The sequence below is a fragment of the Mauremys mutica genome, chromosome 7 (genome assembly GCF_020497125.1).
Source record: "Mauremys mutica isolate MM-2020 ecotype Southern chromosome 7, ASM2049712v1, whole genome shotgun sequence".
NCBI lineage: Eukaryota > Metazoa > Chordata > Testudines > Geoemydidae > Mauremys > Mauremys mutica.
In genome coordinates, this window is record NC_059078.1 from 52178304 (window position 1) to 52191544 (window position 13241).

General features: G+C 57.2%; 1 protein-coding gene across 2 annotated transcripts in view; it reads left to right on the top strand.

Moving 5' to 3' along the window:
* Positions 1 to 12420, top strand: part of BSN (bassoon presynaptic cytomatrix protein) — a 463396-nt gene extending 450976 nt beyond the window's left edge. For both annotated transcript variants that reach the window (XM_045023161.1, XM_045023160.1), the window contains 3 exons: positions 3397 to 3451; positions 9520 to 9618; positions 11275 to 12420. In XM_045023161.1, the coding sequence (XP_044879096.1) occupies positions 3397 to 3437 (41 nt within the window). In that variant the 3' untranslated portion in view covers positions 3438 to 3451; positions 9520 to 9618; positions 11275 to 12420. The remainder of the gene's footprint in view (positions 1 to 3396; positions 3452 to 9519; positions 9619 to 11274) is intronic.
* Positions 12421 to 13241: the final 821 nt, after the last annotated feature.

Genomic DNA, 13241 nt, shown 5'->3' on the forward strand with positions numbered 1-13241 from the left:
TTTGGGGGCCCCTTCCATAAAAAAAAGTTGCAATACTATAGTAACATGTATTTGGAAATGTAAAAAATAACTAGTGAAAATTAATTTGTAATAATTTGAAAATACACCAAATACATTATTTAAAAACATTAAATGCTTTACTGGTCTGTATACATTTGCAATTACAAAATGGGCTGTTGCTGGGTGATGGTGATGGTTGGTGCCAATGGGCTGTCACTGCCTGGAGGTGGTGCTGCTGTTGCCCAGGGCTGGGTGGGGAGCTGAGCTCTGGAGGGTGCCCGGCTCACAGGGGCTGGGCTCAGGACTGTGAGGAGATGGGGTCGGAGGGTGCCCGGCTCAAAGGGGCTGGGCTTGGAGATGAGGGTCAGGGTTGTGGGGGATGGGATCGGGGGGTGCCCGGCTCAACGGGGCTGAGCTCGGAGCTGGGGGTCTGGGGTGAGGGAGATAGTGTCAGGGGGTGCCCACCTCAGAGCAGCTGGGCTCAGAGCTGGGGGTCAGGGCAGTGGGGGATGGTGTCGGGGGTGTCCAGATCAGAGGGGCTGGGCTCGGAGCTGGGGGTCAGGGCTGTGGGGAGAATGGGGTGAGGGGGGTGTCTGGATCAGAGGGGCTGGGCTCGGAGCTGGGGGTCAGGGCTGTGGGGGGAATGGGGTCAGGGGGGTGCCCAGCTCAGAGGGGCTGGGCTCAGAGCTGGGGGTCAGGGCTGTGGGGGGAATGGGGTCAGGGAGGAGTCCGGATCAGAAGGGCTGGGCTCAGAGCTGGGGGTCAGGGCTGTGGGGGGAATGGGGTCAGGGAGGAGTCCGGATCAGAAGGGCTGGGCTCGGAGCTGGGGGTCAGGGCTGTGGGGGGAATGGGGTCAGGGGGGTGTCCGGATCAGAGGGGCTGGGCTCGGAGCTGGGGGTCAGGGCTGTAGGGGGAATGGGGTCAGGGGGGTGTCCGGATCAGAGGGGCTGGGCTCGGAGCTGGGGGTCAGGGCTGTGGGGGGAATGGGGTGAGGGGGGTGTCTGGATCAGAGGAGCTGGGCTCGGAGCTGGGGGTCAGGGCTGTGTGGGGAATGGGTGAGGGGGGTGTCTGGATCAGAGGGGCTGGGCTCGGAGCTGGGGGTCAGGGCTGTGAGGGGGATGGGGCTGGGGGGGTGCCCACCTCAGAGGGGCTGGGCTTGGAGCTGGGGGTCAGGGCTGGGCCTGGGGGGTAATGGGGTCAAGGGGTGCCTGACAAACACCTCCCTGAGACCCCCCCAATCCAACCCCCCTTCCCTGGCCCCTGACCGCCCCCCCCACAGAACCTGTGCCCCCTCCCTACCCCCGGGACTCCCTGCCCCTTAGCCACCCCCCCCTTCCCCCGCCCCGCCCCGCCCCGCCCCGCCCCGGCTGCTTACCCACGGCTCACCGCGCAGCAGCCGCATGGCTCCGGAGGGGGCTGAGCTCTTCCCCGCTCAGAGCTGCATGGGGAGGAGGCGGGGCCGCAAGCTCCAGGCTCAGCTCAGCTGCCTCTGCTCAGCCCGGAGCTTGCAGCCCCGCCCCCTGACCACGCGGCTCTGAGCGGGGCGGGGCTCAGCCCCGCCCCCCAGCCAAGCTGCTGCCGGGCTGTTTAGGACCCGGGGAAGGAGCGGAGGAGGAGCGGCCCGTCTTCTGCAGCCAGGCGGGGCCGCGCTACCGGTAAGGGGCCTCCCCTCTCCCCCAAGCGGAACCGGTAGCGCGGCCCTGCCCGGCTGCAGCCTTTTGCCGCCCCCTATATTTTGCCGCCCTAGGCAGCAGCTTGTTTTGCTGGTGCCTAGAGCCGCCCCTGCCTCTCTTGCACCTCAAACCCTCATCCCCAGCCGCACCCCAGGGCCCACGCCCCCAGCCATAGCTCTCTCCCCCACATACCCCAACTCCTTGTCCCAGCCTGGAGCCCTCTCTGCAACCCGAACCCCACATCCCCGGCCTCGCCCTAGAGCCCGCACCCTCAGCCAGAGCCCTAACCCTCCTGCTTCAGCCCAGTGAAAGTGAGTGAGGGTGGGGGAGAGCGATCAATGGAGGGAGGGGGGATGGAGTGAGCAGGGGTGGGGCCTCTGGGAAGGGGAGGGGTAGGGGTGGGACCTTGGGGAAGGGGCAGGGCAGCGGTGTTCAGTTTTGTGCAATTAGAAAGTTCACTCCCTAGATTAGGGTTGCCAACCATTGTGTGGGATGTGGCTACATTGCAATGAGTCCTGTGGCTGGTCTATGTCAGCTCATGCATGCTCACGAAGCCTGGGCTGGAAAACTGCAGTGTAGACATCTGGTCTCGGACTGGCGGCTAGGCTCTGGGACCCTCTCTGGTTGCCCTATTTTACAGAGAACTATGATGACTGGCATTAATCAGGCACATTTATGGTATTCTTTGCTACTTGTGTCAGCCATTCAATGGCTTTGCCCAACCATTTGCCCAACCCTGTTTGCCTTTTCCAGGTGGTGGCACAACATTAGCATATCTCCAGTCCCCTGGGCCTTGCCCCATATATCTGGGAGGGGTAATGGGAGGAGGGGGAGGTAGGGCAGGCTCAGAATTTCTCCCTGTTTTGTTCTTATGTTGTAGATGGTGTTGTTGTTTTAGAAACAATCAAGCGATTGCAGAGCCAACCTGGCTGTCACTGTGGAGCCAGGGTTACAACCAGGGGTGAAAGTAAATTAAAGGACTTACTGGTACGCCAGCGTCCTGAGCGGGGGCGTGGCCTCAACCAGAAGAGGCGTGGCCTCAACTGGAAGAGGTGAGGCCTTTAAATCACTCTGGAGCTACCAGCTGCAGAGGTTCAAGGGCGAATTAAAGGGCCTGGGGCTCCGGCTGCTGTGGAGCTCTGGGCCCTTTAAATCACTGCAGGAGTCCTGCCACTGCTACCCCGAGGCGGCAGGGCTCGGGTGGGGTTTTAAAGGGCCCGGAGCTCCAGCCGCTGCAAGGAGCCCCGGGCCCTTTAAAGCGCCACTGGAGCCCTGCTGCCAGACCTCCAGTGGTGCTTTAAAGGGCCCGGGGCTCCCCACAGCAGCCGGAGCGCCGGCCTTTTTAAATCCCCGCCTAAGCCCGGCTGCCGGAGCTCCGGCGGTGATTTAAAGGGCCCAGGGCTCCCCGCAGCAGCTGGAGCCCCGGGCCCTTTAAATCACCGCTGGAGAAGCCGGTCCAGTCCAGCATGGCATACTGGCTCTTGCCAGTATGCCATACTGGATCAGACCGGCTTACTTTCACCTCTGGTTACAGAAGAAAGAGCTAGTGCCAGCATGGGCTGGATTCAGGGAGAGCAGCTTTGCTGTCAGGGCCCAAAGCTGCAGTGGGGTCACCGGGAGCTGCCCTGTCACTCCCCTGCAGGCCATGCCCTGACTCCAGACAATGCTGATACTGCACAGTGCCATTGCATGCCTCACCTCCTCTTTTCTTTGCCCATCACAGCTGTGTCGGCGTTCGGAAAGAAATTCACATCGTTCTGGTGAGCGAATGCCGCAAGGTGAGTCACACTCAACTGCCCCAATGCCCCACCCCATGGCCATCCTGATGTACGAACCTTTGTCTCCCCACAGCTACCCTGATGCACCAGCCCTCACCTCCCCAGATCCACCTCAATGCACCAGCCCTCGCCTCCCCACAACTGCCCTGATGCACAAATCCTACAGCCACCCAATGTCCTAGCCAAAACCACCCCCCAGTGTGCCAACCCTCGCCACACCATTGTCATCCCAAAGCACCAGCCCTCGCCTCCCCACAGACACCCTGATGCACCAGCCCTCTCCTCCCTACAGCTGCCCCAAACCACCACTCCTCACCTCCCCACTACCGCCCTCAACCACGAACCCTTCCCTCGCCGTTGCCATCCTGATGCACTAGCGCTCCCCTCCGCACACTGGCGCTGATACATCTGCCTTCACATCCCCACAATGGCCCCAATGCACCAGCCCTCAAATACCCACAGCCACCCTGACACGCCAGCCCTCGCCTCCCAACTGCCGCACTGACATGCCAGCCCTTACCTCCCCATAACTGCCCTGACACCCAGCTATCATGTCCCCACAGATGCCCTGACATGCCAGCCCTCGCCTCCCCATGGCTGCCCCAAAGCACCAGCATCCCCTCCCCATAACCGTCCCAATGCACCAGCCCTCATTTCCCCACAGCTCTCTTGATGCACCAGCCCTTGCCTGCCCGTAATGCCCTGACGCACCAGCCCTCCCTTCCACACAGATGCTCTAGCCCTTCTCTCCCCACAGCCACCCTAATGTGCCAGCCCTCACTTCCCCAATCTGCCCAAACATGCCAGCCCTCCCCTCCCATAACTGCTGACATGCCAGCCCTTGCCTCCCCACAGCCAACCTGACGCGCCAGCCATTGCCTCGCCATAACTCTTCTGACTCGCCAGCCCTGGACTCCACACAGCCACCCTGATGCACCAGCCCACAGTCACACAACATGCCAGCCAACACCACACATAGTATGCCAGCTCACACCACCTAATAGCCGCCCTGAAGCACCAGCCCTCTCTTCCCCACAGGTACCTGGAATGACAACGGCTTGCGTAACAAAGCGGCCTTTGGCGGGACACTACTGAGAGTATCAATTCAGGACACATTGCTTAGAATAGGGCAGTCACCGCCTAAGGCTGGGGATCCTTCACTACTAATGCACATCAAACCAGACAAACAGAGAGGACTTCGGTTTTACCTCACTGGCTAACCAGAAGTCATACAAGCAATTCCCTCAGATACTCCAGTTTCCCAGTATCACCACCAGCACCATTCCTTATGGGGATGAATGGTTATGAAAACCAATACCCCAGTAAAAGAAAAAGGGTTCTCCTGATCCCAAAGGACCAAGCACCAGACCCAGGTCAATATACCAGTTAGATCTTACCCACAAATCACGCTGTTGACAATCCTTTAGAACAGGCCTGCACAACTCGTAAAGCGGCGAGGGCCACATTCCTCCAAAGAAAACAGCTGAGGGCCGAAACCTCCCAGCCTGAGGAAACACCCCGCCCCAGGGCCGCCCAGCCCTGCGGAAACAAACCCTCCTTCCCCAGCGCCGCCCCACCAAAACAGCTGTGTGCCAAAAAGGAAGGTTGGGGGTGGGGAGGTGATACTTCATTTTAAATCAACCAGGGGCTCCCAGCTAAAGAGGTGGCTGGGAGCCCTCAGGGTCAAATTAAAGGGCCCGGGGCTCTGGCGGCTGGGGGAACCCGGCAGGACCGGCTCTAGGTTTTTTGCTGCCCCAAGCAAAAAAAAATTTGGCTGTCCCCCTTCCCAGCCCTGGGCTCCCCATGTACCCTCCTGCTGCCCCAGTCCTGGGCTGTCCCCCCACCCACACACACCCCCTGCCACCCCAGCGCTGGGCTTCCCCCTTTCCTCCCCACCAGTGCCCTCCCTCCACCCTGCTGCTGCCCCAGCCCTGGCTCCCCCCCACAAGTGCCCCCCCGACACCTCCTGCTGCCCCAGCCCTGGGTCACTGGTAACTCGCTCCCAGGGCGGGTCATTCAGCTGGAATTTTGGATGTGCACAGAACACAGACAGGATTGGTTCCCATATGGTTACAGAGCTGCAGTAAAGTGGAACAATTTTCAGCTTGTGTGATTGGAGGATATCTGGATGCATATTATAAGACTGTCCTCCATAAATGAGGAAAAGTTGAGGTGCCTTTATTATTCTTTTGTTCCACTCTTTCTTGCTATGGGGAATTTGCCAATGCAATATCACTGTCTTCCTTTCAAACAAACAAAAAGGCAATGGCTGTTGAAAATAGCAATTCCAGTCCTAATAAGCATTTCTTGCTCAATTTTATCCTGCTTTTTCTACAGCAAGTTACAGTGGATCAGTATATTTGATTTGGGAGAAATGAAGTAAAAGCTGCCCAAACCGAGCTTGAGCACTCCTGAATTTTGAGGTGTTCAAATCTGGAAGGCAGGTGCTGGGGGTGGGAGAGGGCTGTGGGCTCCATGGGGGAGCATGGCAGCAACTGTCTGGAGCTGCACGGAGCCAGACACGCTGGTCTGAGTGGCACAGTAAGCGGTTTGGGGGTTGGAGAAGGGGTAGGGAGTTCTGGGGGGCGGTCAGGGAGCAGGGGGGGTTGGATGGGGCAGGGTTTCGGAGGGGCAGTCGGGACAGGCAGCAATTGGATAGGCATGGGAGTCCAGGAAGTTTATCAGGGGACAGGTAGGGGGTGGGGTCCTGGGGGGAAGTTGGGGGGGTCTCAGGAGGGGGCAGTTGGGGACAAGGAGAAGGGAGGCTTAGATAGGGGCTGGGGTCCCAAGGGGCAGTTAGGGGCAGGGGTCTCGGGAGGGGGTAATCGGGGGACAAGGACCAGTGGTGCTTAGATAGGGGGTGGGGGTCCTGGGGGGCAGTTGGGGCAGGGGTCTGGGGAGGGGGCAATCAGCGGCCAGGGGCTGGGATTCAAAGGGCTCTGGGCTCCCTGCCCCTGCGGGCAGCCCAGAGCCCTCTGATTCCCGGCCGCGGCTGGGATTTAAAGGGCTCTGGGCTCCCCGCGGCTGCAGGCAGCCCAGAGCCCTCTGATTCCCGGCCGCGGCTGGGATTTAAAGGGCTCTGGGCTCCCCATGGCTGCAGGCAGCACAGAGCCCTCTGATTCCTGGCCGTGGCTGGGATTTAAAAGGCTCTGGGCTCCCTGCGGCTGCAGGCAGCCCAGAGCCCTCTGATTCCCGGCCGCGGCCGGGATTTAAAGAGCTCTGGGCTCCCCGCCGCAGCAGGCAGCGCAGAGCCCTTTGAATCCCGGCCCCGGCTGAGATTTAAAGGGCTCTGGGCTCCCTGCTCCTTCAGGCAGCCCAGAGCCCTTTGATTCCCTGCTGCGGCTGGGATTCAAAGGGTTCTGGGGTGCCCGCAGAGCGCCGTGGGGGGGATTTAGAATCCCCTCGGCGGGCCGCACAGTGAGGCTCCGCGGGCCGCATGCGGCCCGTGGGCCGTATGTTGTGCAGGCCTGCTTTAGAATCTAAAATCTAAAGGTTTATTCAGAAAAAGAAAGAAATATAGATGAGAGCTAAAATTGATTAAATGGAATCAATTACATACAGTAATGGCAAAGTTCTTGGTTCAGGCTTGTAGCAGTGATGGTGTCACGGAGTGTGGGGGAGTTGGGGCCCTGCACCCCTCTTCCTGGGATTCACAGTGACTCTCAGCCAGCCAGTAAGATGGAAGGTTTATTGGACAATAGGAACGCAGTCTACAGCAGAGCTTGTAGGCACAACAGGGACCCCTCAATCAAGTCCTTCTGGGGGTTCAGGGAGCTTAGTATCACCCAGCCCAAACTGAAACTAAAAATCTCTCCAGCCCCTCTCTTCCTCCTCCCCTCTGCCCCTCCTCCCTTTGTTCAGTCTCCGTAGGCAGCTGGTGTGAATTCCCTTAACCCCTCTCCTGGCTCAGGTTACAGCACAGGTAGATTTCTTCTCATTCCCAATGTAACCTCCCTGCAACATTCCCAGGTCAAATCCACCCTGCTCCGTCACAGATGGAATAAACTGCAGGTTCAAATCAAGTCTCTGGAGTACATCCACAGGGATGGGTCATTCGGTCCCTTTGTTCAGAGCTTCAGTTTGCAGCAAAGTTCCTCCAGAGGTCAGACGCAGGATTGAAGACAAGATGGAGGAGATGCAGCAGCCTTTTATAGTCTCTTGCCATGTGGCCTCTGCTTTCTTTGTCCCAAAGATAAGCTATCCAGCACCTGGCATAGAAAAACCTTAGAGTTCTGTCCATAGGCATGTCCCTGCATGCCTTGCTGAGTCACAAGGCGTATCTGCCTTCTCTCAGTGGGTCAGTTGTATAGCTGATGGTCCTTAATGGGCCATCAAGCAGGCTAGGCAGTGCTGATGCCAAATTGTCTGGAGTGTCATCCAGAAGCATAGCACAGGTTTGAAATACAGACAGTATAGAGCCAATACTTACAACTTCAAATACAAAAATGATACATGCATACAGATAGCATAATCATAACTAGTAAATCATAACCTCCTCATAGACACCTTACTTGACCTTCTGTGTACAAGATTTGGTGCCACTAAAGGATCTTGGTTGCAACAATGGTCTGTACGGACACAGTTCGTGTCAATAATGTCACACGTTGCTTCCCCACAGCCACCCTGACACACCAGCCACCCTCTCCTCACAACCACTCAGAACCACCATCTCTCGTCTCCCCACAGCTGCCCTCACACACCAACCCTCGTCTTCCCACAGCTGCCCCAAAGCACCAACCTTTGCTTTTTCATAGTCGCCTCGAAGCACCAGCCCTTGCATCCTGACAACCGCCCCGAAGCACCAGCCCTCTCCTGCTCACAGCCGCCCAGAAGCACCAGCCCTCGCCACCCTACAGACACCCTGATTTGCCATCTGTAGTCACCCCATGGCTCCCTGATGTGCCAAACCTCGACTCCCCACAACTGTCCCAATGCGCCAGTCCTTGGCTCCCCACAGCCGCCCAGATGTGTCAGCCCTCAACTCCCCACAACTGCTCTGAACAACCAGCCCTCGTCTCTCTATGACCGCCTTGACACACCAGCCCTCACCTTCCCACAACAGTCCCAGCACATCAGCCCTTGCCACCTCACAGCCGTCCTGACATTCGACCTCTCGCCTCCTCACAGCGACCCTGACACGTGCCCCCTCACCTCCCCGCAGCCTCCCTGACGTGCCAGCCATCACCTCCCCACAACCGCCCCAACACTCCAGCCCTCGTCTCCCCACATCCACCCTTACGTGCCAGCCCTCGCCTCCCCAGAGCTGCCCTGATGCACCAGCCCTCACCTCCCCACAGCCGCCCTGATGCTCCAGCCCTCGCCTCCCCACAGCTGTCCTGATGTTCCATCCCTCACCTCCCCACAGCCGCCCTGACCCTGCAGCCCTTGCTTACCCCACGCACCAACCATCCCCTCCCCACAACCACTCGGAGCCACCAGCTCTTGCCTCACCAAAGACACCCTGACGCACCAGCCCTCGTATTCCCACAGCTACCTCGAAGCACCAGCCTTCACCTCCTCATGGCCACCCTGAAGCACCAGCCCTCACCACCCAACAACTGCCCCGACGAACTAGCCCTCGGTTCCACAAATCCACCATGATTCCCCAGCCTTCGCTACCCTACTACTGCCCTGCGGTATTGGCCTTGCCTGATGCTCCGGACTAGGTGTGTGAGCTTTATAGTGTCTGCTGGATGCTGGGAATGGGTGAGAGCATCCCAAGCAATGTCTGCAATGTCACGCTAGGGAGATGAAAATTAACCCATCCAGCCCCCCTCCATGTGCCACCAACCCATTCCCCCACTCCCTGGCTCCCATTATCCCCCACCACTCACCCAAGTCACTGTCCCTCCAGCCACTCACTTTCTCCATACCCCACCGGCAGTCACTCACCGTTTGCCCATTCACCAGCCCCTGCAGACCGCACTGACCTCCCATCCTCTCTCCTGCCCAGTAGCCCACCTGTTATTTGCTGACTGCACTACCCTGCTGAGGCGGGAATTGCCTGGGGTGCTTTTCATTAGCTGCCGGCCCCCTCTCTGCCCCAACCCACCCTCTTCCCCCAACAGGAGGCTGGGAAAGCAGGTGGCAATCTAGTCTTTGCAGTGGAAAAAACCTATGAAGAAACCAGTGAATTCAGCAGGCAACGTTGGACTCTGGGTATAACAGTGAGTGTCACTGCAAAGTGAGGCGGGTGTCTGTTGGGTTACAGCTGCAAGGGGGTCTGCTCGGGGGCTACATCCACAAGGGGGACTGCTAGGGATACAGCCACATGGGGGTCTGAGGATACAGCCGCATGGGGGTTGGGTACAGCCACGTGGGGGTCGGGGTACAGTCGTGAGGGGAACTGCTGCTTTTTGCCTTTTGCAGATTGGATTATGTGGAAATTAATGCCCATGGGCAGGGTCAGGCACACAGCAAGCTTCCTCCCCCAGCTCTGCCGGTGCCTCTCAAACACCCGCCTTGCAGCCACAGGCTAGTCCCACCTCAACCCGCAGCCCCTGCTAGCCCAGCCCTGGGATCCCCCCCATCCCAGCTCTGCCGGTGCCCCTCTCTCCCAACCCACAGCCCTCTGCTATTTCAGCTCCCCACTCCACTAGCTCTGCCAGTGCCCTCTCCCAACCCACGGCCCCCTGCTGTTCCTGAAAAAAGTGTGCCCGTCATTAAAGCTGTGTGCAGGCTTTCTGCTGGTACCAGAACGGACAGGCTCATTTTCCATGTGCCATCAGTCATAGTGCGTTGGAGAGCAAAACGCCTGAGGTGTGGTACGTTTGCTGTATGATGAGGTTGGCAGGGCGAAGGTGGCTGGAACAGGGCAGTGCCCCCCAGGCCGGGAGTGGATGGGCCATTTGAGAGGCCCTTGTCCCAGTGGGAAGAATACAGTGTGGGAGAAGCTCAGCCTAGGTTCCCTTCCCTGGGAACCAGACCCTGCCCCATGCCATCTCCTGGACATGGCAGCCATTGCCCTAGGCTGTTCAGTGTCCAGGCCAGCTCCCCCAGCCCTGCTCTCACCAACATTCACGCCCCACGTGGCCATTCACACGGGTACAGCAGAAGTCTGACGCAACAGGCTGGTCCCTGTGGTGTGGGCACTGCACAGAACATAACAGTCCCTGCCTGGGAGAGCTGGGAGTGAGAGACGGGACTGCCCAGAGCATGTGACCAACAAGCCACTGGAGTACCGAACCCACAGGGAGGTCATGACCCCACTGGGAAGGCCTCCTTGCCGGCTGGCCCATGTTCGCCCACAGAGATGAGCTGATCTCTCTTTGGCTGCCCCAGCACCCTCCCCACCAGCCCTTTGCCAAGAGGGACTGGTTGACATTGTGGCTGCTGAATCATGGCTTGCCCAGGCCATTCCTCCTGCTTGGAGCATCACCCACTGCTTGGGTGTCGCTGGGCTGCTGAGCCCCTGCCTGGCAATGGGTAGCCGAACACCAGAGTTATGGCAGGAGAGCTGCGGGAGCCTGTCCTGGCCTGCTGGGGAGGTGTGTGGGGGCAGGGACTGTAGTGCCCATTTGCAGAGGGTGAAATGCACAGCTCTGAGCCCAGATTTAAGCTAAGGGTCCCCTGGGGCTGGGCAGTTCATTGGGTCAGGAGTTCGTCAGCCATCTCCTTGATTGTAAACAGACTACACACTCCTCTCGCTGGCCACTGTGCCTGCAGGGAGCGGTTCCCAAGCCAGAGGACTGTGCGTGCTGTGGGGGCAGGAGTGATAGTGAAAGCGCTTGGAGCTCAGTCATGGACCAGGGCCCATTGCACCAGGCGCTGCACAGACGCAGAGTTGTCAATGATCTTTCCATCTCTTTCTGTCTCTCATCAAGCTTTTGAAACCATGGAAACCACTAGGCTGCTTCACAAATTGCAAGGCCAGAAGGGCCCAGTGTGACCTGGAAGGCCGAAGACAGGATGTTGGGTCTCACTGAGCAAACCAGGCCTTTACCTGTAGCAAGCTTCTTCAGAGCCTGAGGCAGCACTGCAGGAGGGCGTGGGGAGTGAACTCTTCTCAGCTCTGTGCACTGTCTGGAGCAAGCCATGGGAACACGTGCCCAGCACGCAGGCTTGGTGTCCATCAGGAACATTGACAAAGTATGGGCCCGTGCCACAATGTGACTGTCATGGAGGTGGGGTGTGCCCTGCTCTCAGAGGATACTTCTGAGGTTGTGCAAGACTGCTCCTTCCTGTAGTCAACTTGGGCCGGGGATCTGATGTGGGGACCCTGGCCCTTTCTTGAGATTATACACAGAGTTGCTCACTCACTGAATCTTAACTCTAGTATCTTCATAGGTTTTTCCCTCTCTCTGAGCCATGTACGAGTCGAGGGCTGGCAGCTGAAGGCTCCAATATCCTTCACATTCCAGTTTGCCCCATCGGCCCATCTGCACGCACAGCGTTCCTGTACTCTCACCATCCCTGCGACAGAAAGTGTTCCACACCCCAATCCGGGGATTGAGAGAACTTCAATTAGGACCTAACACTGTTTCCTTACTGAGATACGAGGCCATAGGACTCTGAAAGGCAGTGCGTAAACTGGCTGACTTTTCCCAAAGTAGATACTGGCCAGGCATGTCTCTCAGCCGCCCCAAAGCCATCCAGAAGCCATTCTAAAGCATTCAAATGGCAGTGCTATCCATTGGTAACATCACACATTGTTTTACGTATGCCTGGGTATTATTTTTATTTCCAGAATAGCCTTAATCATTCCACTTTGATTTACGTCTATACCTCATCAACACCCAGGGGCTGGAGGTTTCTTGTTTTTTTTGGTTTGGTTTCCTTTGTACTGAATTCTCTTTCCTTTCTGCTTTGTGCTAAGTTAGCACCCAGGCTGTTGTTTGTAGAAGCAATAGAGTCCAGAAGGCTATAAAGAGCACAAGGTCAGGAGAGCGCTGCCTCTGCCATTCTCCTTCTTATTACTGTGCAATTCAAGTCCTTCTTAAGCCATTGCCGGTGGGCATGCTCCGAAAGATGGAGGAGCTACTCACAACAAAATGTTTAACCTGCCAGGATGAAGTTCCTCGGACCATAACCCAGGAGAGCAGAAGGAAACCAAATGGAAAGCTTGTTTCACCTTAAAGAAATCAGCAAGTGTACAAATGTTCTGGTTTTCATTTGTTTGTGTTGTCAGTTTCCTGCCAGTCTCTTGTCCATGCTGAGCATGCTCAAAACAACAGTTCATTGGTGTGATCTATTGGAGCTTCCATCCACCTTGGGTAACTGCGAGTGAGTCTCATGTCTAATGTTCTATGCAATGAAATACAAAAATTGAAAATATCCTGTTAATATTTACCAAGTTCAATGTTCTGTATAAGGATTTAATTGCAACTGTGCTATTGATACTGGATAGTGATCTTTATATCAAACACCCGTGTGTATAACATTTCAATTAGTGGCATGTTTGACCCATTGAGGGACACTTTGCCAAAGGCCTGTGACTGTCCTGTAGTAGAGCATGGCTTGCTACTTTCTGCACGCTCTCATCTACATTTAACGCTTGCAGTTCTTTGCTTGGAGGATTTTTTTCTCATGGTTCATCTTCTATGTTGAATGCTAGTAGCAGATTTATGCACTTGTTATTGATGGTGCAGTCCCAATGTGAAGCAGAACATCCTGCAGCTGATGCATCTGAACTCCCTGCCTCTTGCCCTGCAGTGGCTACCAAGGTCCAATACACAGCACCACCAGGGATTCCCTGAGATAGACCTTTGTCCAGCCCTGGTCCATCTCAGAATAGGCAACCGGGCAAATGGGGGTGGGGTGGGCGAGACCAGTAGCCAGCTGGGCAGGGCAG